Source organism: Rattus rattus, chromosome 11 (assembly GCF_011064425.1).
Source record: "Rattus rattus isolate New Zealand chromosome 11, Rrattus_CSIRO_v1, whole genome shotgun sequence".
Lineage (NCBI taxonomy): Eukaryota > Metazoa > Chordata > Mammalia > Rodentia > Muridae > Rattus > Rattus rattus.
The window spans coordinates 7,429,028-7,453,645 of record NC_046164.1 but is presented as its reverse complement, the minus strand read 5'-3'; the positions used below and the strand labels follow the sequence as shown (position 1 = coordinate 7,453,645).

General features: G+C 45.3%; 1 protein-coding gene across 1 annotated transcript in view; it reads left to right on the top strand.

Moving 5' to 3' along the window:
• Anxa3 (annexin A3) overlaps nt 1-24,618 on the top strand; it is a 38,768-nt gene that overhangs the window by 4,397 nt on the left and 9,753 nt on the right. The window contains exons 4-11 of the mRNA XM_032916778.1: nt 3,193-3,306; nt 7,327-7,417; nt 11,690-11,769; nt 15,068-15,124; nt 15,992-16,085; nt 17,575-17,670; nt 21,383-21,441; nt 23,830-23,952. Of these exons, the coding sequence (XP_032772669.1) occupies nt 3,193-3,306; nt 7,327-7,417; nt 11,690-11,769; nt 15,068-15,124; nt 15,992-16,085; nt 17,575-17,670; nt 21,383-21,441; nt 23,830-23,952 (714 nt within the window). The remainder of the gene's footprint in view (nt 1-3,192; nt 3,307-7,326; nt 7,418-11,689; nt 11,770-15,067; nt 15,125-15,991; nt 16,086-17,574; nt 17,671-21,382; nt 21,442-23,829; nt 23,953-24,618) is intronic.

The window sequence follows — 24,618 nt, the reverse complement described above, 5'->3', positions numbered from 1 at the left end:
TATAAAGTAGCAAGGAAATAATTTTATGGTTGGGTCACCACAGCATGAGGGATGGAATTAAAGGGGCGTGGCATTGCTTTTAGAGCAATGGCTCCAAGCCATCGATGAGTCCCCTCCCCAGAACACGCTTGACATGAAGGGGGACTTACCTTTCCTTTTTTGAGACAGGATCTCATGTAGCATAGACTGGCCTGGAACTCACAAAGTAGCTGAGGATTATTCTGAACTCCCCACGTTCAACTCCTAAGTGTTGGGATTATAGTCAGGCATCACTAGGCCTGGATTATGTGGTACTGAGGACCAAACCCAGGCCTTTATGAATGCTAGGCAAGTACTTTACCAAGTGAGACCTGTCCCTAGTCCCAGGAGAGATATTTTCATAACCCCAAGTCAGAATGGGGCGTAGAAGGTGATTGTAACTTCCAGTGTGTAAAGGTTAGAAATACTGTATCATGTATTATGTAATATGTAAGTATGTATGTATGTATGTAAGTATCATGTAATATGAAGAACAGTCCTCCCAACAAAGAATGATCTGGCCAGCTACCTGAGAAAATAGCCTTAGATAACCTTTAATTTCCCTTTTAATTTTAAAATAGTTTATCTAAGTATAGGCTCAGAAAACGGAACATATGAAAACCCACTAAGTGTCAGAAAATAGCTACATAAGAGCAGGACTGTCATCGACGTGCAATTTGTCTGCTGTCTCTTTGTTGAATAGTGTTCTCTGCTAGAGTCTGGTAGGAGAGGCAGTTCCTCCCATCTCCTGTGGGGCTAGCCTAGCCTCCTATCAGAAACATAATTATAAGTTCAGTCATTGCAAGTGTGATAAATATGTAAATCGGGTGACATGGTGGAGAGTAACCAGTGGTCTCCCTGACTGTGGTGAGGGAGTGATGTCAGCAGGATGCTGCTACCTGACTGGGTGCTAGGACAACCAGTGCTGTGTTCTGACCTGCTGCAGATGCACAGGGCAGGCAGAGGGGAGAACAAATGTAAGGTCTGGGCAGGTGGACGTATGGGGAAGATAGAACCCCAGTATAGCAGGAGGGTGGTGGCATTGATGGGACAGAGGAGGTAGCCGTGTAATGTTGGAGCTTCTTAAAAAATACTTCAGGCGTCACTGTGTCCCTCAGCCTAGCTCAAATGATGGTCCCACCCTCGTCTCCTAGGCAGCTAGAAATAAACAGGGGGGCATCACCGCGCCTGACTACTAAACGCTTTTTATTTGTGGGGTTTGCCCTGGGGTTTTGCCATGTCGCCAGTCTGGTCTTGAGCTCCTGTATTCAAAGGATCCGCCTACCTCAGCATCAGCATCTCTCCCAGTGCGGAGACTACAGATGGACCCATGTTACTGGGCTTAGCTTGAGCGCTATGTTAGCGGTTCTCAACCTGTGGGTCTCGACCCCTTACGCAAGCCTCCAGCTCCAAAATACGGTCATTACGATTCACAACAGTAGCAAAATTATGGTTGTGATGTAGCAGTGATGTAGTTTTATGGCTGGGGGCCACCACAACGTGAGGATCTGTCCTAAAGGGTCGCAGCATTAGGAAGGGTGAGCACCCCTGCTATCTCCTTTTGCACGGTCTTGATTTTATTCTACAATAGGGAGTCTTGGAAGTGTGTAAGCAGGGGAACTCTATCGCCCAGTTTTTTTAGTACTGAAAGATTACTTGGGAGCCTGGATTTAGCTTAATGGTACAGAACTTCCCCGACCTTTCTAGGGCTCTGTGCTCCATCCCCAGCACAATGAAGAGGGTGGAAAGATTGTTTTGGCTACTGTGGGTCACGAAGTCTGGGAAGGAAGGAGTCCAAACAGGTAGAATAGGAGTCAGTTCAGACATCACCCCTGAGTGTTCTCTAGGCACCCAGGCATTCAGACTCCTTTATCACACACTCATTACACTGTACAATAAAGCCGTACTTTATCTTTGAACACCTTAATTTTCTTATTAGCATGAACATCCTGGGCACAAGCACTGTAGCACAGCTGCGGTTAAATGTCTAGTGTGGATCAGGCATCCTTCAGCCCCTATTGAAATGAACTGCCAAGCATCTGGGCCGGAACCCCCTCACATACATGTAGGTGACATGGATGGTCCATTGGCCTTTTTAGGGCACTGTGACATGTGGAGGAAGAACCAGCTGAGGCACAGGGCAAACAGCCATGTCTCATTGTGTGATGGAATGAGAGGACGTGACGTGAGAATTCTTTGCCATTGGGTTAAGGACAGACGGCAGCAGGATGTAGTAGCATTTAAACACGGAAGAACCCTGCTGCCGTTAAAGCACAGAGGGTGATGCATGGCTCCATCTCAGGACCTACTGTGTCCCTGGTGGGTGGTGACAGTGACAGTGACGGTGGTGGTGACAGTGGTGGTGGAGGTGAACGTGGTGGTGGTGGTGATGGTCGCGATGGTGATGGTCTGTATCATCAGAACTGCTCGAGAGGTTGCCAGTCTCTCTACCAGGCCTGAAAATAAAACTTCCTTTGCCTATTGGAAATAGAAGCCATGTCCCCGCCCTTAGGTGAGAGAGAGAGAGAGAGAGAGAGAGAGAGAGAGAGAGAGAGAGAGAGATTTCTTATGTAATGTATGAAAACAGTCCCAAAGGACTCTTTGAAATGTCCTGCTTGAAATGTATAGGGTCCTGCTTGAAATGTCTAGGATCCAGGAAAGGAGACTGACCAGCCACTGTCCTCCCCTTTCTCTTTGGAGCCCAGTGGTGTCTTTGAGATACAAGGCACTTTAACAGAGAGTGTTTATAAGTAAGACTCTCTCCCTTCCTCCCCTACTCTGGGCACCGAGAGTACCAAGGACCTAAGAAACCATTCATTCTGCTTTTCTATTTATCGGTTATTATTCTAGTTGTGCATATTGTGGAGTATGGTGTGGTGGCTTGGTATGCGTGTATGATGTGTAATGACCAGGGTACTTGGAAGAATGGCGTTCTGGTGCAGTTATAAAGATTCCTTTGGGCTTTGCAGAAGTCTCTGTAAGGCTGGGCATTGTGGAATCTTCATAAAACGAAGATTAATATCCACCGAGATAATCTCAGCATTCCTGCCATTCCCTACGGGTGAGCGAGCTTTCGCCTCGTCTTTACGCTTGCGTTTCTCTTTCCCTCGGCAGCTGCTGAGGAAGAGAAAAGAGACCTATTTCATGATTTCCTCCTTGCGTTTTTTATTTTAGGCGCTGAAAGCTGACTTGAAGGGTGATCTCTCTGGCCACTTTGAGCGTGTCATGGTGGCTCTTATTACTGCACCGGCCGTGTTTGATGCCAAGCAACTGAAGAAATCCATGAAGGTAAGAAGCTCTTGGTGTTCCCCAGATTCCACTGTCAGGGAACTCTCAGGGCACCTGCCTCAGACTTGCTGGGCATGGACGCCATTTTTATTGTCCTCTGTAAAGGGAGGGGTGATTCTGGGAAGTTCTGGGTAACCGGGAACCCAGATGTCCCTGGGCTGCATGGGTGGTCGTGATTTCTGGTTCTCGACTACTTGGTCTCTCTTTCTTTTCTCTGATTGACTGTAAATGCCACCATCCATCCATTATTTAGGCCCTATGCCTTAATTAATTAATTTTAATTATTAATTTTAGCCCCTTGTTTTCTTTCAAAACCCCCACACGTTTCCCCAAATCTGTGTACTCTGTTCTAAAGTCTACTGCGTCAAGCACATCCCAGAGAGCCTCAAGATGGAAGCCGGTATCTCCATCCAGGGCTTCCACTCTATGGCAGCCACCTGCATCTCTTGGTTACATTGTATCAGTACCCTAAGCAGGTCCCTTCATCTCCATTGCTGCCCATTCTGGAACTATTCTGTAAGGGATGGCCAAGGTTACTTTTAAAAAGATGTTTTCAAGTGAGGTGATGTGATTCACTTCCCTAATTCTCCAGTGAACACTTAAACCCCACACTTCTTATCACCTTCATCACCCATCAGAGTCTGGGTTGTGTCTGTCTATGATTTTGTTTATAATTCTTCCAGTCAGAATTCCCCAGAGAAATGGAGCTATTAGGCAGGACATAAAGACTAAGACATTTCCTGTAAGGAACGATGTATGCCTTGTGAGTCTGGGTGGTAAGCCCACCGTCTCAGGGCAGGTGGTCAGGGAAGACCAGAGCCGTCAGCAGTCTCTGAAGCTGCTACCCTTGGGCCCAGCCTTTTCTCTAGGGAAGCCTGGTCTTTACTCCTATGGCCTCTGGACAGAATGAAATGGGTCCAGAGCAGAGTATTTAAAGGGTATCCCACTTAAAACCAATTGATAATGGGCTTTAATTCCAGTCATAATTCACCTTCCCAGCAACACACGGATTAGCCTCTGACCGAATGGCCAGAGACTGTCACCTGACCCAGCTGACACACAGAGCTGAATATCACACCCCTCCCGTCCCCATTCAGCAGAGCTTGCCTCACTGGCCTCATCTCCGCTTCCTGAGTGTCTGGAGCGACCTTGTGTTGAAGTCTTCATCCACGATGTTCCATCTCAATTCCTTCTCTGCAGACATTACACATTCATATACTGACTTTACTGTTATGGTCTCTTTTGTGTAACTTTCACTTGTGTCCACTTTATGACGAGCTTACCCTATGACAGAAGTGTTTGGAATGTTTTTTTTCTGGGATACCCTTTTTCTTCCGTGCAGCTGCTTCTTCTGGCATAGGAACAGTTTGCTCATGTTCAGTGAGGGTCATCCCAATGCAGGGCAGCTCAGGTATAAGATAACCCGACCCCGTGAACTCTGGGAGTCTAGGGGAATCTGGCGCTTAGTTCAGCTGGGTCTGCTGAATAATCAGAGAAGCGACCCTCAGAATCCGAATCCCAGCGTACGCTCCGTACTTCCAAATGTGCATAGCAAAATCTCAGCTCACCTTTTGGGCCACCCAGTTTGTGTCTCTCTCCACTTCTCCCTGGACATGCCTATCTCATTCCGAACACTGGAGCGATGTTAAAAACAAACAAAAAACAGGACAAAGCAAATCAAGGTCTCACTGCGTAGGCCAAGTGGCCTTGAACTCGTGATCCTCCGGCTTCACTTTCCAACTGTTGGACTCAAGCATCCAGACACAGCTCAGCGTCTCCCACACACTTAGAAGGCAGATGCGCGCCAGGCAGCCTGACAGGGATCTTTAAGATTTGAACCTCTCTCTGGACTTTGATTCCGTGTGATTTTTCTGAAGTGAGTGAACAATGATCCATTTCTGTGGGTTGTCAATTACAGAAAGAACCGATTTAATTTTTAAAAATTTCTCTCATCGACATCGACAATGCTCTCCCCGCCCCCTTTTTTAAAGGTACATTTCTCTGTCTTCCCCTCCCCCCATATAATTAAGATGTGAGTCTTCACCATGAAAAGGGGACTCACCAATTGTAGTCTTCCTTTTTTTAAATTCTGCGTCAAAGTCTGAAGTGAAATAGGTGCTTAACCAACTTATGGAGAAGTGGAGGGAAAGGGGGTCTGGGTCTGAACACAGACCAGACAATGGCCTCCCATCCACAGCAAGAAGCCTCTGGAAAGCTTACTCCTTCTGGAAAGGTCTTGGGCATCTGAGCAGCAGGTGGCTGGATGCAAGCTGATACGCAGAAGATTTTGCTGTGGGAAATGCCTTGGAAGGACCAAGAGATAGAACATGGGGGGAAAATGTTAGCTCTAAGCTGCATTGAGGGTCTGACCCCTGAGGAAAAGCCCAGAACATGGCGCATCTCTGTGGAAGCATGGCAGGCAGTAGTGGCGTACAAAAAAGTCTCATGCTGGGCAGGACGAGCCCAGCTCTGGTATCTCACCCATCTGTGCTCTGTTGGGTACCAGGAGCAGCCTGGAGGAGCAGATCCTCGTCATGAACTCAGGCGGACCCAAAGGTGTGGCGGTTGGAGGCTGTTAGCCAATAACCCCCTTTGTGACTCATAGTCTCAGAGCGAAATGTGAGCAGTGTGTACCAACCACTTCCGTATGGGGACAGCTTAATGGGAACAATTCTTAGGATCAGATTCACCAACAAGTATTAGAAGATGTTCTCTTTGGTTCGGAAGAAATCCACAGTAAGGATTCCAGGCTGAGGCTGTGATAGTCTCATTGTCAAGGACCCTTCGGTCTCAGGCTCTCCCATCTTTAGCCCCTGGGTTCTACTACTTGGCTAAAGTTGACAGTGAGTTTGCTGCTACACTGCTTCAGCTCCCAGCAGACTGAATGCTCACACCCACTTAGGAGCTATCATTGGATCCACGAGTGAAAGATGAACACACACATTAGCTTATTATTAAAATGCCTTGGCTACTACCTCAAAGGCCGGGCACTCCCTGCTACCCCCGGCCCAATTGGGGAAGTGGCCAGTGACCACTTACCAGAATTCTTACATGGCCCATTGGCTTGCTCTCTCGTGCCTCTCTCCTCTTCTATCCCCCTCTTCATCCTGGCTATCTTCCACCCCACCCCCTGCCTGTGTCCTAGTCCATGCAACTCTTAAGAGTCCTGCCCCATTTTCCTTGCTCAACCATTGGCTGCTGGCATCTTTATTGATCAATCAAAAACCAACTGGGGACAAGGACCTTTAGCATTTGAACACAGATACCCAATTGAATGCAAGCATTAGAACCAATCCCCAACACGACCCTACTCATCTAAAAAGCACAAAGGATAAGGAAGGTTTTACAGCCTCTCTATAAGGGCATGCCAGCGCTTGCCTGCCTATGATTATTCTACACACATCCATTGGTTAGACTTTAGTTGTGTGGATGGATTTGGTGGCAGGCATCCCGGCCACAATTGAATCTGTTTATAAGTTTCATTGGGTTTATTTGATCAAGTTCTACTGCAAGCAGCTCCACAAAGTGAGTCATGAGTGACCCTGATATAATTGAGGCTCAGAGGTAGCTGGGCTCTGAGCCAGCAAGGCCCATGGCAACATTTACTGAAGAGCTGACCAACCCTGCCCAGAGGTGCAAGAATGAATGCATTCAAAATTGCTACAGAGCCCTTTCTAAACAGAGTGCTACATCAGCTTCCTGGGCTAATCCTCTTAGAACATCACTTCCCATCTTTAATGACGAGGTCAATTTTCCCCTATACTCTTCCTCCCTAGAATTATTGACTATTTTCACGGTACTTTCTTGGGAAATCTGATGTCGGTTTACTCCAGTTGACTTGTTATTTTAATTCTAAAATGCATGGAAAAAATCAGAAACGTAGTGTAGAGTAACATGGGGTATTAGACTGATTTACTTAGAGCTGTCCTTCCATCCGTACAAAATGAGATATTAAGACTGAAAAGCATGAAATTAATTTTTTAAGTGCTCTAAAGATAAGATTTCTTTTTCCTTTGTCAGGGCATGGGCACAGATGAAGACACCCTGATTGAAATCTTAACAACCAGGACAAGCAGGCAGATGAAGGAGATCTCGCAGGCCTATTATACAGGGAACCTTGTTTTCTTCTCGCCTTTACCACTGAGCACGTGTGCATGAGCCAGGTTGGCTCTCCTTGCATCTTGCCTATCATAAGCATCTTGAGAAGGCAGGAAGTAGGGAAAGAAAGATGCATCCTACCATGAACTGTGCATGTTCAGGGTAAGTTAGCGTGTGATCTGCCACATGACAGCGGTGTTATGATTTTGCGTTTATAGCACCCTTGCTTCAGAGGGCTGTGCCCTCAACATCCACTTAATTGAATCAACCATTTCCATCAATATCAGAGTCTCAAATCATTGTGTACTTCTATTTTAAGTTAAAAACCACTCAGACTCATTTTGGGTGTGGGAAGTTTGGTAAGCCATTTAGAGCTGATGCCTGTTAGCTGTGCAAAAATTAGAAAGTCCCCCCTTCTCAGGGGTGGTATGACCTCATAGGTGAGTCTCAGCCACACAGTTCAGGCCCTGACACAAGCTCAGACATTCCCAGGCCACACACACCGCTAAACAATTGCCTGTGATTCAGGATTTTCCCTGCGCTCTCAGGTTCAGTAGCTCAGTAGAAGACAAGCAGAAGTCAAGCAGCTGCAGTGCTCCCAATGACAGTTTTGTTATAAAGGAAGTAACTCATGGACAGCCTAAGGACAAGACAGACAGACAGATAGACACACACACACACACACACACACACACACACACACACACACACACACACAAGGTGGGGAGGGAGTCTAAGAGCTCCAATCTGAAGCTTCTACCCTAACGGTACATTAATACGCAATTGCAATGTTACCACGCTCACTTGAATATCAGCAGCACTGTTTTTTATCAGTGTTTGTCACTGACATATGGTTGATTGAGTCATTGTCCATGGGATTGAGCTCAGCCCATAGCCTGTCCTTAGAGGTGGGGATGACTATGTCACATGACCCAAGGCCTCTAATCTCAGGGCTGGTCTGTCAAATCCTACTGTTTCTGTTCTTGGTCATCTTGTTAGTAAAACGCAGAACAATACTGTGAATAAGAGGCTCAATTGAGAGAGAGAGAGAGAGAGAGAGAGAGAGAGAGAGAGAGAGAGAGAGAGAGAGAGACCGAGACCCCAAACATTTGTCCCAAGAACCAAGGACCAAATAGCAACTCAATTCTGAATTACACGACATCTACAAAGTTCTCTAAGGACCTCGACATTGCCATGTTTTCTATGCATCTCCGGGAGGTCCACTTTTGCTGTAAAAGCCCACACAAAGGGGAATCCTGGGCCCTAGATGGGTATTAGAAAGGTTATTATTTTTAGAAATTCTCATTAAATGATAGACATGTAAATAATAGGTGACTATTATTAGGGTTGAGTCAGACAAACACCAACAGCGCCAGGCACTCTAACAGAGGGTTCAACGGAGATAACTGCACCAATACTTTGGGAAAATGGGAAAGGAGCGGAAATGGAAGAGAGATGGTATTACATCCAGTACTTCCAAAGTTAACTTCGTGCCACAGAAGTTAGGGTTATCTGAAACTGTAAGTTGGGGAGGAGGAAAACACCTGCCCAGTACCCCCAGGAACTCCAAGGAAGCGTTCAGATTTCTAGGAGAATCTTGCCTGTCTGGAGCTGGTGCCTCTGTTGTCTGGAGCTTGCTACAGAGGCCACAGCTGCCTCTCAGGGCGGAACGTACAGCAAAGGCAGGAGGCAACATGCGTTTCTTTCTTCTCCCTGCCTCTGGTCCCCGCTCACTCCCAGGTAGAACCTTGGCAGGAAGCATTTGAATTTGAAGTAGATGAGAGAACTGGTTAATACAAGGCACAGATGGGTACATAATTTGTGTTTAGAATATTTAAGTCTTTTGGGCTTTCAAGACGACTCCAGTGGGTAAAGGCACTTCCCTCCAAGCCTAGAACTGTGGTTTAAATTCTAGGGACCCACATGATAGAAAAAGAGAACTTACTCTACAAGTTGTCCTCGGGCCCCAGTGCATGGGCTGTGACATGCACACATTCATGTATGCATACACACAGAGAGAGAGAGAGAGAGAGAGAGAGAGAGAGAGAGAGAGAGAGAGAGATGTAATAAAGGGTAGAAAGTTATTGTGGGTACAAAACACTTGCATAAATGAATTAATAAAGGGTAGAAAGTTATTGTGGGTACTAAATACTTGCAGAGTACTACAGAACCTTATCATAATGTGAAATCGTGACCCATACATAAGAATCTATCAAAGGTAGTCATCAACTTGGCCTTCATAAAAGCCACGAGTTGTCCCATCTATTCAATAACACGATAGTCTAAGTAACCAGCTAGGAACTGAGCTTTCCCCAGGATTCTAAGGTTACTGGTGTATGAAAGAATGCCAAACAGGGATCAAGAACTCTTAAATCCTAGCTCAGCCTCCTTCCTATTGCAACACCCTCCTTTTTCCTTTACCCTGATGTGATTCAAAGTGCACAAAGCACTTGTCAACTGTATCGGAACCGTTTTTGCCTATTTCCTTTTTGCTGTAATTATTGGTACCTATCGGTTGTACATCTCGATGTCTTTTATTATCATGTTTGCCTACACGCATGCGTTGGCCAGTCACCATGTCTACCCTTCCTTTGTCTACCATGTGCATTTTCGTTTTTTTAATAGTCCAACTTCCTGCAAAATATGTGGTGAAGACTGAAGCCAGAGGAGACTTCGTGGCATGAATATTTAGTCTACGCTAGATAATTTTAAAATCACAAACTACTTTTGGCTTGTTTTTAGATTAAACTTCCTTCTCTAGATAGTGTAGCGTGGGACAACAATATTACAATGGGTAGGCGATAAATTATCACCATTGTGATAAACAGTTTATCTTTCTGGCATCTTTGTACGAATTTCTTCAAAAACAAGATTTCATTAAAAAGAGTCATTAAGTTGTGCTGAGGATATTTTTGCTGTGATGTGATCCGTCACTTTCTGTAATTGTCTTCTATTGATTTAAAGATGGCTACCCATGCGGAAAGTTTATATGAAGTTTCTGAAATGAGTGTAGATGGGTTTCATATTGGTACCTGGTGTCCCCTCCATCCAGATATGTATGACCAGCCAGAAAATCCCTACTTCCAGAGAAGTTGAGTAGGTGGGACAGGAACTGTGCTCAGTGGTAGTCCTCTTGCCTAACATGCACAAGACCCTGGCCTCAATCCCCAACGCTATGAAATATTAAGAGTAAATATCAAAGCTGAAGGAATGGCTCAGAGGTTAAGAGAATTTGCAGCTCTTACAAGGGGCCTAGGCTCAGTCATGGTGGATCATAATAATGTAACTTCAGTTCCAGGGAGGCTTGACCCCTCTTCTGACTTCTGTCAGAACCAGGCACATACGTAGGACATTTACCTGCATGCAGGCGAAACACTTACACACATAGAAGAAAATAAATAAACCGTTAAAATAAGAATAAAAGTGAAAATGAGCACTGTTCACCACTTGCCATGCAAAAGGTACTACAACTAGTGTATACTAGTGTATGTGTATACTAATATAGTGTATACTGGTGTATAATATAGTGTGTAGTATATTAACTAGTATATGTATACTGGAATATGTGAACACAAAGCTGACATTGGTCACTTTTTCATTCCTTATTTTTGAGCAATATTAACATGATCTCGAAATATTTCTCAAGATGATTTCTTAAGATGAAGGCTAGATTCAATAAAACTGAACAATAGCAGAGGCTTACACACTATCCGTATCTAATTCTTTTATATGTAGAGGTTGGGAGATTGACAATTCTATGTCTGGCATCTCAAAACTTTCAGAGACTCAGGCCCCATCCTTCACAGTGACGGACAGCGTCTAATCCTTGGGCCTCCATCCACACAGAAGTCACAACGGTGGCCGTGGCTCATCCCTTTGAGTAGATTCCCCAGCAAACTCATTCATGCCTGCCCACATGTGATCAAGAACTTAGTAACTGGGCTGCACCCAGCTCACCGGACACTAGGAGCACAGCTTCAGCTTGTTTGAAATACCTCTGCTGAGGGTTAGGACTCTTCATGTGAAGGAGGAATAAATGTGGAAACGTAAAGCCAACTGGTAGATTCCTGTCTTGAGTATTCCTCAGAGCCACTGTCAGAATGAACCACCATTCAACCCAGAACAACCCTGCTTCCTGTTTGCCTCTCACAACATGCAGAGCAATGCCTCCATTCCCACATCAGCAGAGCATCAGGAAGTCAGACAGAGGGGACACTCAGTCACTGCCCTCTGCTCTGGTCTGTTTTAGTTCCTCAGGACTAATCGTGTTCTCATTTGGTTTCAGCATATAAGAAGAGTCTCAGAGATGACATTAGCTCTGAAACGTCTGGAGACTTCCGGAAAGCTCTGCTGACTTTGGCAGATGTAAGGTTTCGTTGTTTATTATTTGCTTCCCCTTGCTTTCAGGGAGTTAACAGAACCTACGACCACGAGGCGGGTCATTTTCTGTGAAATGATTTGTTCACATGACATTTGCACCGCAGTCATCAATAAAACATTTAACCAAGATCACAGAAGGGTAGATGGTGACATAACCACAACAAAGGGTCATGGTTGGCTCAGATCGGTCTACAGATTACAAGTGTTTCCAGCGAGATTCACGGTATGCACCGCCCACCTAAACTCACAAACTGCTCATTTTCCACAATGCGTGCATCTTTAGAACGCGCAGAATTCTTCTGGGCTCCAAAGAGTACTTAGGTTGTTTAAGTTAAGTGAGAAGAAGACATAGGACTATTCTCACAACTGGGTGGTAAATCCAGGGGGGTGGGAAATACAAGACTGCCCCCTGGTACCTTGGAAGTGACATTGTGTGAGCATGTGCGGCCACTGCTCGCTTTCCTTGGAAGGTTTATGATTTCAGTGATGTCAGGAGACCAGGCAGGGAGCTGCATCAGGTACAGGCATCTGCCAATAACTCTGGCAACCAGAGCCCAATTCCTGAAACCCACAGAAAAGTGGACAGAGAGACTCATCTCCGTGAGGCAACCCTCTGACCTCCACACTTGCACTGTGTGCTCCCACCAAGCGCATACACACCAATAGTAATAAATAATATGTATTTTTTTTAAAGATGCTAACTTCAGGGCTGGAGAAGTGGCTTAGCAGTTAAGAGTACTGACTGCATGCTCTTCGGAGAACCGAGGTCTGGAGTCTCACACTCACATGTTGGCTCACAGTCTGTCTGCAGGCATGTTTGTATGGGTCCCAGGTATATGCATGTACAGGCACACGTGCACACTAAATACCCACATGCATTAAAAAAAAAAAAAAAAAAACCAAGGCGGTAAAGTCAAGGATGAGATTTATTCACAGGCTTGAATAAGAGAGGATGTGATTAAAGCCCTGTCTCGCCGACTTCTTGCGGCTGATTTACACAGCTCCTGATGGGTAGGAAAATCCCAAGAGGCACAGCGTGTCGGCTGAGGCAGTGTTTGAAAAGTGACGCATTAGGCCGCTTGGAAATAGTGCAGCCTCATTATAGCTTCAGGTGCTTTAACTGCTGAAAACCTCAGGAAGGTGGAGTCTGAAAACCCCAGACATGTGAGGGGCAGCAGCAGACGTGGCCTCAGCAGTGTGTGTCCCGGTGCACTTCCTGTGTGTTTGACAGGAGCTCACCCACTGTATACAGGACGAAGAGCACTCCAGGGCTGGTTTTGGATCCAGCATAGCTGGACCCTCCTGCTGCCTAATGGCTTTCTGAACCGGAACAAGTGACTTTTAAGCTTTCAGGAATCCATGCTCATACCTGTCAAAGTGCACTTTAGGTTGACATTAACCCCCGAGGTGCCGTGAAGACTAGGAGAGAAGAAGAGGTGCTGGCTGTGTAGAAATGTTCTATGGATTTTAACAAATCCTTTACAGTTTCATGCAGAATAGTTCCACTTCTCCAGGAAGTCTGTCTTCTGTCTATTTATATCACCCTTTTTCCTCTCCCACAGAAACAACCCTTATTTTTGTGCTCCTAGTTTGCCTCTTGTGTAGTGTCCAGTCGTCGAAGTCACTCGCCACGCAGCCTTTTCAGAACGGCTTTCAGCATTCGCTGTTCTGTGCGGTCAGGAGACTGACTTAGGATAGCTGTGCTTTAGGTTGTTTGAATGAGTGAGTGTCTTACAGCAAGCAAAAGTAAGAGAACTAACAGAAGTAGCTGCCAAAAGATAGAATGGGGGCCCATCAAATGGGGCCACTGACTGCATCCAGCACAGACCACTACAGTATCCCAGCTGAGAGAGTAACAAAAGGTAGCCACCTCAATCCGGTGATTCCAAAGATCCAGCATGAGCTGAGGAACCACAGTTGAACAGAGCTTGCCCAGTGGAACTCTGGAATGAGAGAGAGTCACAGGTTGAGCACGGTGTGCCTGCCGGCGAGGCTTCCAAGTAAAGGAACCATCAGTGAGTAGCAGACATAGAGAGCATCATCAAACCAGCACTTATAACCATCTAGCAGAAATGACTGGATGCCCTGCTCAGTTCCGAGCAGGGCAGTATTTTCTCTACAGTGAGCTTCAGCCTTCTCTTTTCCACCGTAGACATTGTAATATTATGACATTATAATCTGATAAACAGTTGTCACCGCAGAGGGAGATAACTCACTTCTTAGCTGTTCTCAGGGACAGCATGTTTTAGCACTCTCAGCTGCTAACTGTGTTGCCTTCTCTCGCTTTCAGAGTCAGGAAGCCAGCCTGACCCAGGACAGGGGCATTTGGAGGTCACATGGCATAAACAGGCTTGAGCCTGAACTTGGAGGGTCAGTCCTGTTCCCAGAGACAACTGCTTTGTGATATCAAAAAAAATCATATATCATTTTACCAACATAATGGATTACTGCATGCGCCTGTGTTGTTTCTCCATGTTTTTTTTCCACAACTAACTGGTCACCTTGTGCCTACTTTTATTGAATAATATTTTGTCGTATAAACTGTTTTATCAAGTTGAAGGGCATCTTGGTTGCTTCAAAGCTTTGTCGGTTATAAATAAAATTCAGTTAAATACTTCTGTGCAAGGTTTTGTATGGACACGAGTCCATCTCGCTTACATAAAGGTCAAAGAGCATAATTGCTGGACCACACTGTAAGAACAGACCTAGCAGTGTAAGCAATTGCTGGGCGTTCTCTCCGGGTCCGTGCACCATTTTGCATTAGCAATGAAGGTAGCGTTCCTATTGTGCTCCTTCCCAGCATTTGGAGTTGTCAGTGTTTTGGAGTTTAATTGTGTTAGCAGATCCTGCGTTAATTTATAGTCCCCAGGGACAGGATGAAAACCATCTCTCCGTGTTTTCTTGCTGTCTGTGCATCTTCTTTGTGAGAAGTCTCCTTGGATCACTTACACTCTCTTTTAAAGTTGGGTTGTTGGTTATCTTCTCCTTTATATTCTTTATATTTTTTGACTATTTGTCTTTTATCAAACACAGTTTGTGAATACTTTCTGTCCTTGTCCTGTCTTTTCATTCTAACACCTTTGAGTTTCCAGGCGAGGTTTAGACCCTAGATTGTGTGCCCTGCTACCCTGACCATCAATGGCAGACACAGTCTCGGAGCCAAGAGAGTCCGATTTTTCTCTGCTCCGTGGTCTGCATGGGAAAACCTACCAAGATGAGCTGGTGGGTGGAGAACTGTGTCCCTGAAGGGCTGACCTTGCTTTTCTCTTCTCTACTGCTTTAGGGTGGAAGAGACGAAAGCCTGAAAGTGGATGAACATCTGGCTAAAAAAGATGCCCAGGTGAGTAACAGCCAGGAGAACGTCTCTTTTACATACGCACCACCACCACAACCACCACCACAACCACCACCACCACCACCACAACCACCACCATCACACCACCACCACCACCACCACCACCACCACCACCATCACCACCACCACCATCATCACCACCACCACCACCACCTACACCACCATCACCACACCCACCTCCACCACCACCCCCACCCCCACCACCACCACCACCTCCACCATCACCACCACCATCACTACCACCACCATCACCACCACCACCACCACCACCACCACCACCACCACCACCACCACCACCACCACCACCACCACCACCACCACCACCACCACCACCACCACCACCACCACCACCACCACAACCACCACAACCACCACCACCACCACCACACCCACCACCACCCCCACCACCACCACCACCACCACCACCACCACCACCTCCACCACCACCACCACTACCGCCACCACCACCACCACCACCACCATCATCACCATCACCACCACCACCACCACTACCACCACCACCACCACCACCTCCACCACCATCACCATCACCACCACCACCAATGGCTCTGCCCTGGCCCTGTCCTCTCCTGTCCTGTCTGAAGCAAAGCCTGGAGACACATGTCATCCAGCCCAGCCTCTGCCTGCCACTGTGGTGTCAAGTATCCACATTCCCTCCTCTGGGTCCTGCATTTGACCTTCAGATTTGAAGTCTTCTAAAAGTGAAAGGTTCTGACACGATTTTCATGGCCTCTAAAATCAAGTAAAACTCCCACTCCTCCCATTCCATCCCCTCAAATAAAGAAAGACTTGCATTTGTGATGACACAGGGCTTCTTCCGTCTGTCAACAGACCCTCTACGATGCTGGTGAGAAAAAATGGGGCACGGATGAAGACAAATTCACCGAGATCCTGTGTCTACGGAGCTTTCCGCAGCTGAAACTGAGTACGCACGACTCGAGTCTTCTTGGCTCTATGTTGCTTTTGCAAAGGTCTTTGTAGTTTATGTAGAAACATCTTTAGAGACCAAAGGGAGAAGTCGCATTTCAACTCTAGACATTCTATTCCGTTTTGCCCTGAAGACTTAGTAGGGTACCTACCCTGTGAGTAGCTCTAGATGAGGAAGACAGAGGCAATCCTGAGGAGAGCAAGAGCTGATTGCCAGGCTTCCACACTAGCTCTTCCTGCCTTGCTACCTTCTGGGAAAGTCAGGCATTGCCCTACTGGCTTCGCTGATTGATTAATGGTGTGAACAGTGGCTTCCATCTGATATGAAGGGAAATGAAGGTGGGGGAAGAACCAGCTTTTCTTCTGAGACCCCTGACTGAGTCCCACCCAGCCTCTCACTCAGGGAACTCTCTGAGCTGTTCTAAAAGCACCCAGAGCTCCATCCAGTGGAACCATGTTCTGACAGTGGCTTCCAGATGCCAGTTTAGAGAACAGCTGTGGTGCAGGACCAACCTTACGCTGAGCTGAGAAACCAGAGGGGTGTTGCTGTGACTTTTAATTTTGAAATGTGCCTTTTTAACTCTGACAGCAATTTTTATGTACAATGTAAGTTAGTGGTTTTATCTAGGTCTTTGAAAACAGAGAGGTAGGGTGACCCCTGTATATCTTTGCAAATTTTCTTTGTTTTCAAAATGTATTAAATGGCCCGTATCTTTACTCCTAGCAGAGGCAGGAGGATGTCTTCAAGTTGTATGCCAGCTAGGTCCGCATGTGTGAGACACTATCTCAAAACAAACGAGCTGTAACTAAAACCTCACTGAAAGAAAATTGTACTTGGCTTATGAAATCGTGTACACATGGTGACATAAGTAAACTGATCAAGATATACGGGTGGCTTCTGGCAGGTGACAAGTGGTCCATCCTGCCTCAGAGAATGACTCCCTCTACACAAGAACATCCAAACCATCCAAGACGGGGCTAGTAAACGTGGGCCACCAAGCTTGACTACCTGAGTTTGGTCCTAGGAACCCATGCGGCAGAAGGAGAAAACTACCTCCTATAAGTTGTCCTCTGAGCTTTGCACGTGTGTACGTGTGTGTGCATGCACACACACATATACACATACTACATAAAACCAATATTAAAAATGTTTTAAGACATCTTCCCATTAACGCTCTGCAGCACATAAAGCACTTCCAACCGCCTACCACAGCACTGCTTCCTAGAACTGCTATAGTTTTAAAACAGATGAGTTATTTGTCGCAGAACATTTCAAGCTCTTTTAACTGCTTCAGGCTGGAAGGGGGAAGGGAGATCACCGAAGAAATGGCCTAAGGAGTTCAGTCTTCATTGTGCTCAACTTTTGATGGCCACTGAAGTTCTGAGCTTGCTCGTTGATCTGCTGTATCTTACATTTTTAAATGTGAAATATATTCCAGTGTGGCCCTCTGGGATGCTTTAAATATTTTTATGGTGCTATTTTTTAGCATTTGATGAGTACAGAAACATTAGTCAGAAGGACATTGAGGACAGCATTAAAGGAGAATTATCTGGGCATTTTGAAGACCTGCTGCTGGCCGTAGGTAAGCCCTTGATTGTTAATAAGTGGAACTGTCTGTACTTCTTCGAAGTCCGTGTCAAGGTGAGCTAATTATGAGAATCTGGACTAATCCATCTGTTTGCTCCCACAGCCCTCAGCAGTCCATAACACAAACAAATTTGTCTAACACAAATATGTCATAACACATAACAATATTTGCCTCAACAAATATTGTTAAAGAATACATGGAGAAGTTACCTACTTTCAAATTTGTATTTGGCTTGTCGTTGTGTTTAGATTATACCCTCTTTGAGAGTTGAAATATTACATTCTACTGGCATTTTTATTGAACCTTGTTGAAACTGAGTCTTAATCAATTTAGTATTCTACTGTGCTCTGTTATCTCTGGAAGATGTCAGTGGCCTCCTGAATTGGAGCCAATAAGAGCTATAGATCTCTTCCTCTTTGGTTGAGTGATTGATCAGGTGGGATTCGGGCTGAATGCCCATATAGATACGTGAATCAACGAGTGGTCAGCCATGCTGTTGTACAGGCAATGAGGTCTCACTCAGAAAGTGCCTCAAGATAAAGATGAGATCAAAGGATAAGGCACAACTTAAAGTCAAGACCTGTGGCCTCTTTAGTGAAGAGTCCAAAACCAATTAACTTTGCTGTGTGTGTGCACACACATGCATGTGTCTCTGCTTGCCTGTCTGTCTCTCTGTGTCCCACTCATACACATTCACAGAGAGAGAGGTGGGGATCTAGGCTACTTCTAAGACACTGTAGAATTGACTACAGAATTCCACTAGGAATGCCTAGACTTTGAACACCTTGTCACCCCACCAATGGGAAGTCCTTTCTAAGATCCATTGTAGTAATTCATGTCACCTGCACTAAGATCACCATAGGTGATCCTTTAGGGTAACTTCCTCTTCCTGGTACCTGAGATCTGTTCTCCAAATGCTAATTCCCACCTCTGAAGATTATGGTGCCTTAACTTTTATTTTTAAGCAAGTTTTATATGCTTAAACTGTGCTCAACTCTTCACAAATATCAACTCATCTAAACCTTTCACAACCCTTCAGTGCAGGTGTATCGGTAATTTTGGCTAGACCTCTTTTTGCTCCCAGCGGATTATACTCCCAGCCATCAGCCAGAGCCCTCTGTATTCACAAATGAAAGACACACACACACACACACACACACACACACACACACACACACACACCAGCTAATTTTAAAATGCAGCTAGCACACATTTCCCTCCAGTACTCCTGGCTTAATGCCCCCCAGTTCTATGTTTTATCTTTGTTGCCCTATTAGCTTGTGAGCAGCCCCCTCTAGTCTTTGCTGCCCAAGACACTCTGGGCCGTCCTTCCAGGGGCTGCATTTCTTTCTCATCTACACTTTGGATGATTTTGCTTTTGCAGCTCTAAATCTGATCCATCTCCCTCTGATTCCTGGTGATTTTCCTCCCTCTCCTTTCAGTCCATAGCTCTCACAAATCCAAAGGTCCTGCCTCAGTCTCTCTGCCAGCCATTAGCCATTGGCTCTTTATTGATCAATCAAAAACCAATTGAGGAAGGCTTATTTCCCCCAATGTAGGAGAATGCCAGGGCATTGAGGTGGGAGTAGGTGGGTGGGACTGGGAGCATCCTCATAGAAGCAGGGGGAGGGGGGATTATGGGAGGGGAGGAAAGGGGATAACATTTGAAATGTAAACAAACAAAAACAACCAAAAAAACCAAAACAGCTTGGGCAAGGACCTTCAGCATTTGGACATATAGATTCCTGATTTTAGGGACCAGATTAATTCAAAGCATTAGAACCAATCCCCGGGGTTGGGGATTTAGCTCAGTGGTTAGAGCGCTTGCCTAGGAAGCGCAAGGCCCTGGGTTCGGTCCCCAGCCCCGAAAAAAAAAAAAGAACCAATCCCCAACAAGCAGGTGACACAGTAAACCTGGGGCTCAGGTGGATTAAGTGACTTCCTTGGGCCATGGGCATTTGAGTTTCTGAGATGAGCTGATAAAGGGGTATGTATGGTCTTAATTTTAATGCTTGCTCAAGATCAAAGTTTAGGAACCTATAGCAAGTTGCAGCTTGGTCAAGACAATAAAGAGAGTAGGAAATGGGGAACTGTGAACTGTTGGGAATGGTTATAACTGGGGTGGCTCCTCCTCCAGTTTTCCCTGCCTATAGTGTTGTATGCAAAAGTAAGTTCCTTACTGCTGAGTGACTCTGCCACTTCCCCTATTTTCAGATACAAAGAACAAACCTTATATTTAAGAAAAGGTGGGGTAAAGGAAAGGAAGGACTATGATAAGAAGGAGTGTGTATATCTAGTTGTGGGAAGATAGTTGAGAAACTTAAGAAGATTAAAAAAAAGAAAAAGAAAAAAAAATGACTCATAATGGTTTGACCAAATCTTACGATTTGTTGAAGAAAGCTTAGTAGCAGTGGAAATGGTTGGTTTCTTGTCAGACAACTTCACTTCTTAAGTTGTCCTTAAGTCATTTACACGTTGTATTAGTTACTTTCCTGTTGGTATGAGGAAAAAGAAAATACCATCACCAAGGCAACTAGAGATGAAGGGGAGGGTTTATTTGGGCTTATGGTTCTAAAGAGATAACAGTCCAAATTGAAAAGAATAGCGTGGCAGGAGGCCGCAGGTATGGCAGCAGTAAACAGGAAGTTGAGAGCTTATATCTTGAACTTCACCCAGGAAGCAGAGAGACTCAACTGGAATTAGCTCAAGGATTTCAACTCGCAAAACTCACCAACAGTGACATACTTTCTCTAGCAAAGCCACACCTCCTAAACCTTCCCAAACAGTGCCACCAGCTCAGAACCAAGTTTTCAAGTGCTCAAGTCTGTGCAGGACATTTCTCATTTAAACCACCACACACAGCTCGTCTTTGCCTTGCTGTATGCAAGCGTGTGAGCCACTATAAAGAAAATCAAGGCTTTGTCCAAGACCCCAAACCTATTATAAAATTCACCTGCTCACCTACAGCAAGATTCCTGCCCATATCAGATGTAAGAACTCAAAATCAACTGTGCTGCATTAATAGGTGTGTTCCCCATGGACTTTACTCTCCCTGTATATTTCCACGTTAGCTCAAAGAAAACTAATTTACTTATGGTTTTGTGAGTTTCTTGTTTCTTGTTTTATTTCTGTTTTCCTTGCCACTTGCCATTTCATAATAAAGATGTGGAAGGCTGTAGCATATTTTTAGATGAATAAACTCAAGTTTTAGATAGTTGTTCTAAGATAGTTAATATCACCAGCCTCATACATCCTAATCCAGTCATTTTAAAGGAAGATCCGTCTGTACAGAGATTTGGTTTCTGAGCTGAAGTTTAGTGCCCTTTTTATGTAGTGAGCTATTGGAAACCACATCTCCACGGCCATTAGTAGCCCAAGCTATTCTCTTGGTAGACAAAGATGCCGAAACTGAGTTGTGGTGCACCCCAGGGAATTATCAGCATAAAATGAGGAGTGTAACGTGTCAGAGATGTGGAGGTGACTCAGACACGTGGGAGCATCTTCGGCACATGGTTTTATTTTCCCACGGCTGCAGATAATTACTATTTTGGATTTATGTGCAAATATGACATCACAGGGCTTTGAAACCCAGGATAAGCAGCGTTTTGCTCTTTGTCAGTAAAACCCAGTAGTAAGATAGACTCGGTTTCTATTAAGTGAAGCTAATCATTATTTTGCCTCTTTTTTTCCCCCTAACAATAAACAGTTCGCTGTACGAGGAACACCCCAGCTTTCTTGGCAGGAAGACTTCATCGGGCTTTGAAGGTTAGTCTGGAACTTTCATATTGTGCTCCTAGAGAGCAATTCCTTCACAGAGAGTAAAAATACTGTTTAATATTGATGGGATGTTACCTTTCTTTTCTGCTTCAGTGAGTTTCTTTCTGAATCTAAGTTTTATACTAATTTGCCTCAAAGTATAAAAATAAATGCACCAGCCAGGGTAGAGGGAGCTGACAAAGTGTTGGCTAAACAATTTCCCTCACTTCGTTTGTGTAGGAAGTAGAACTTGTGGGATGTCAGACCTCAAGCAGCCCCTGAGATGTGTGGCCTCTCAAGCAGCCTTACTCCACATGAACCCAGCCTGGTCAGCAACGTTTGTGCTCTTTTCAATGACACGTATTCTCTTCAAGTCTTCATCCCTATACCTGAGCTTAGCTCTAAGAAAGCACTTCCTCCGTTCTTTAGTGGGCGTTTCCTGTGGCTGTTAAACTTAGGTTCAACTGAACCTCCCATTTCCCTCACCTCAGGCCACACCAGTCCTGGTTCTTGTGTTCAGGGATCTCACAGGTTGTACCGGCCAGAACCGGTCTTGCTCAGCCCTAGACACTGAACTCTGCCTCCTCGGCCTTGTTCCTTTGGCCTCAGCCACCTCCACCTTCCTGCCATTCCCTGGTTATCTCAGTCGTCCCTCACTGGCAACTTTGTGTTTATTTTCCTATCTGTAGTGCTCCTCCACCATAGATGTGGCTGGCCTTTTCTCATCTTTTCAGGTCCCAGCTCAAATGTCTCCTCTTGAAGTAACCCATGTGTCATTGCTTACTTACTGGACCAAGGTCCCCTGATATGGCCATGAGGAATTAAATCTGGCCTCTTGGAGGGTCCACAGCAAGACTGAGGTTGTGACAGTTTTGTGGAGAGCAACTGGACCTTTTATACCTTTATCAGAAATAGAATATAATGGAAATTTCCAGGATCAATACAGTCATCCTTGCCAGGACACAATGGTGCCTGCAAGGTGCAACTGGACCTTTTATACCTTTATCAGAAATAGAATATAATGGAAATTTCCAGGATCAATACAGTCATCCTTGCCAGGACACAATGGTGCCTGCAAGGTGCACGGGGTACACAAGACTCATGTCTAAGACCAAATGTCATGTCAAGTTTCCAGGTTTCCTTGACTTCAGGGGAACATACAGAGAAGCACGGAGCAGCCTGAATGTTTCACAGCCTCAGGGAGTGCATGGATTTCTCAAAAACTAGAAGGCACACTGTGCCCCAGGAGCCATGGACTCTACCTGGAGAAACCTATGAAGCATGCCTCTCAAGGCACCTAGGCTACAACAATGCCACGGCTCCTTCTGTAACACCCCCTCATTTGTATAGTCAACTGAGTCTTTCTGTCACTCTGCAGTTCTCTTCTTGTTCTTATTAATATTCATTAAAATAACCAGATTTTTTCCAATCTCTGTCTAGTAGAAAATAAACTCCACGGGGACAGAATCTGTTCACTGCTGTGTGCATGGCACAAAGAACAATGCCTGGTGGTACACAGTTCATGTTCAACGTCACTGTTGGAAACATCGCTAAACAGACCCAGCATTGCGCTAACAATTACCTTGAAGGTTTTCATTCTCTTTCCCATTGTCCCAATGGCACGTCATACTTTGACCATCTACCCACAAACACCTCACGTGTGCTCCTGTTCTCCCCATCTGGGAACATCACGCCTGCTGAGGCTGTGACCATCCTATGTTGCTGCAGACACGTCCGGGTTGGTCGCAGAGACTCTTCTCTTCCTCCCTTGTCCTTCTGTTTTTCCCCTGGAGTCTGGGCTTTGTGTTGGAAATGGACGGTCTTTGAAAATAACCATGAATAAGGCGTGATCTCATTCTACTATGGGCTACAACTCGAGTTTCATTTCATGGCCAGCGAAGTCTCGATTTTCCAGATGCATCATTTGCAGTTGTTCATTATTTATATATCCTAAACTTTTATATACTTACACACATACAGAGAGAGAGAGAGAGAGAGAGAGAGAGAGACAGAGACTCCTTTTCTAGACCATTCTTCACTTTCTATATAAGCCCACCCCCTTCCCTGTCCCATCATCTATTACCTGTGCCTTGATGCCTCTGCCTCAGTTTCCCCAGTGCCTCACCATCTCAGCATACCTCCCCAGCTGATGATTTAGGCTTCCTGCTCTAGAACTAGGAGCTCATTGGAGATATTTCCTCTTCGTGGCATGGTGAAGGCTCATCACAGAGGCTCAACATGTGTTTCTTTAGTAGATGAATGGTAGAGCATGGTGCTAAATGAAGGAAGAGGAGTTACCGTGGTTGGCTATTTTGTTTACTATCATCTGTCTCTTACCACTGATCATCTGCATGTCACGGAGTAATTGTTGAGGTTTTCACGGTCTGTTCTTCCCAGGGAGCTGGAACAGATGAATTCACTCTGAACAGAATAATGGTCTCCAGATCAGAGATTGACCTTCTGGACATCCGACGAGAGTTCAAGAAGCACTACGGCTGCTCTTTATATTCAGCCATCCAAGTAAGTTCCTCTGGAAATAGCAAGGCATGGCTCCCCGTTCCCTGCCCACAATCTTTCTGTCGTGGTCCTTAAAACATAGATAGGCTGACTTATGTTCCTCTCTCCTGGCTATTGTGCTTTCTGGGTTTAAAAGAGTTATAACAAAACATCCCTTAAAGGTGGGAGCTGGGGACTCAGAGATGGCTCAGTGGTGCCTAAGGACCTGTATTTGGTCCCTAGCATCCACACAGCAGCTCGAAACTATCAGTTCCAGAGCATCTGACACCCTTTTCTGGCCTCTGTGGGTACGGCATGGACATGGTGCATAAACATATCTAGGCAAGACATGCATGCTCATGAAATTAGAAGGAAATACATCTTTAAAACATTGTTAAAAATGGCAACTCTTAAATACTCAAGTTCTTCAATACTAAGAATGTAAGAGTGAGTCATCTTTTGAAAAGTTTATTGGCCATAAAATTTTTTCTTTTGAAAAAAAGCATACACGTACAAGTTGGCTGTCTATTGTTTATGTTGCAGTGCTTTTAAATGACAATTCCAGCATCGGTGGCAGAAAGGAATAAGTAAGGGAAAAAGCAAGGAAAGAAAAATACATATTCCACATTTTCCTTTAGTGAACTGGGCATATGGATTGGTAGGAAACATTGACCTAGCATGTGCAAGGCT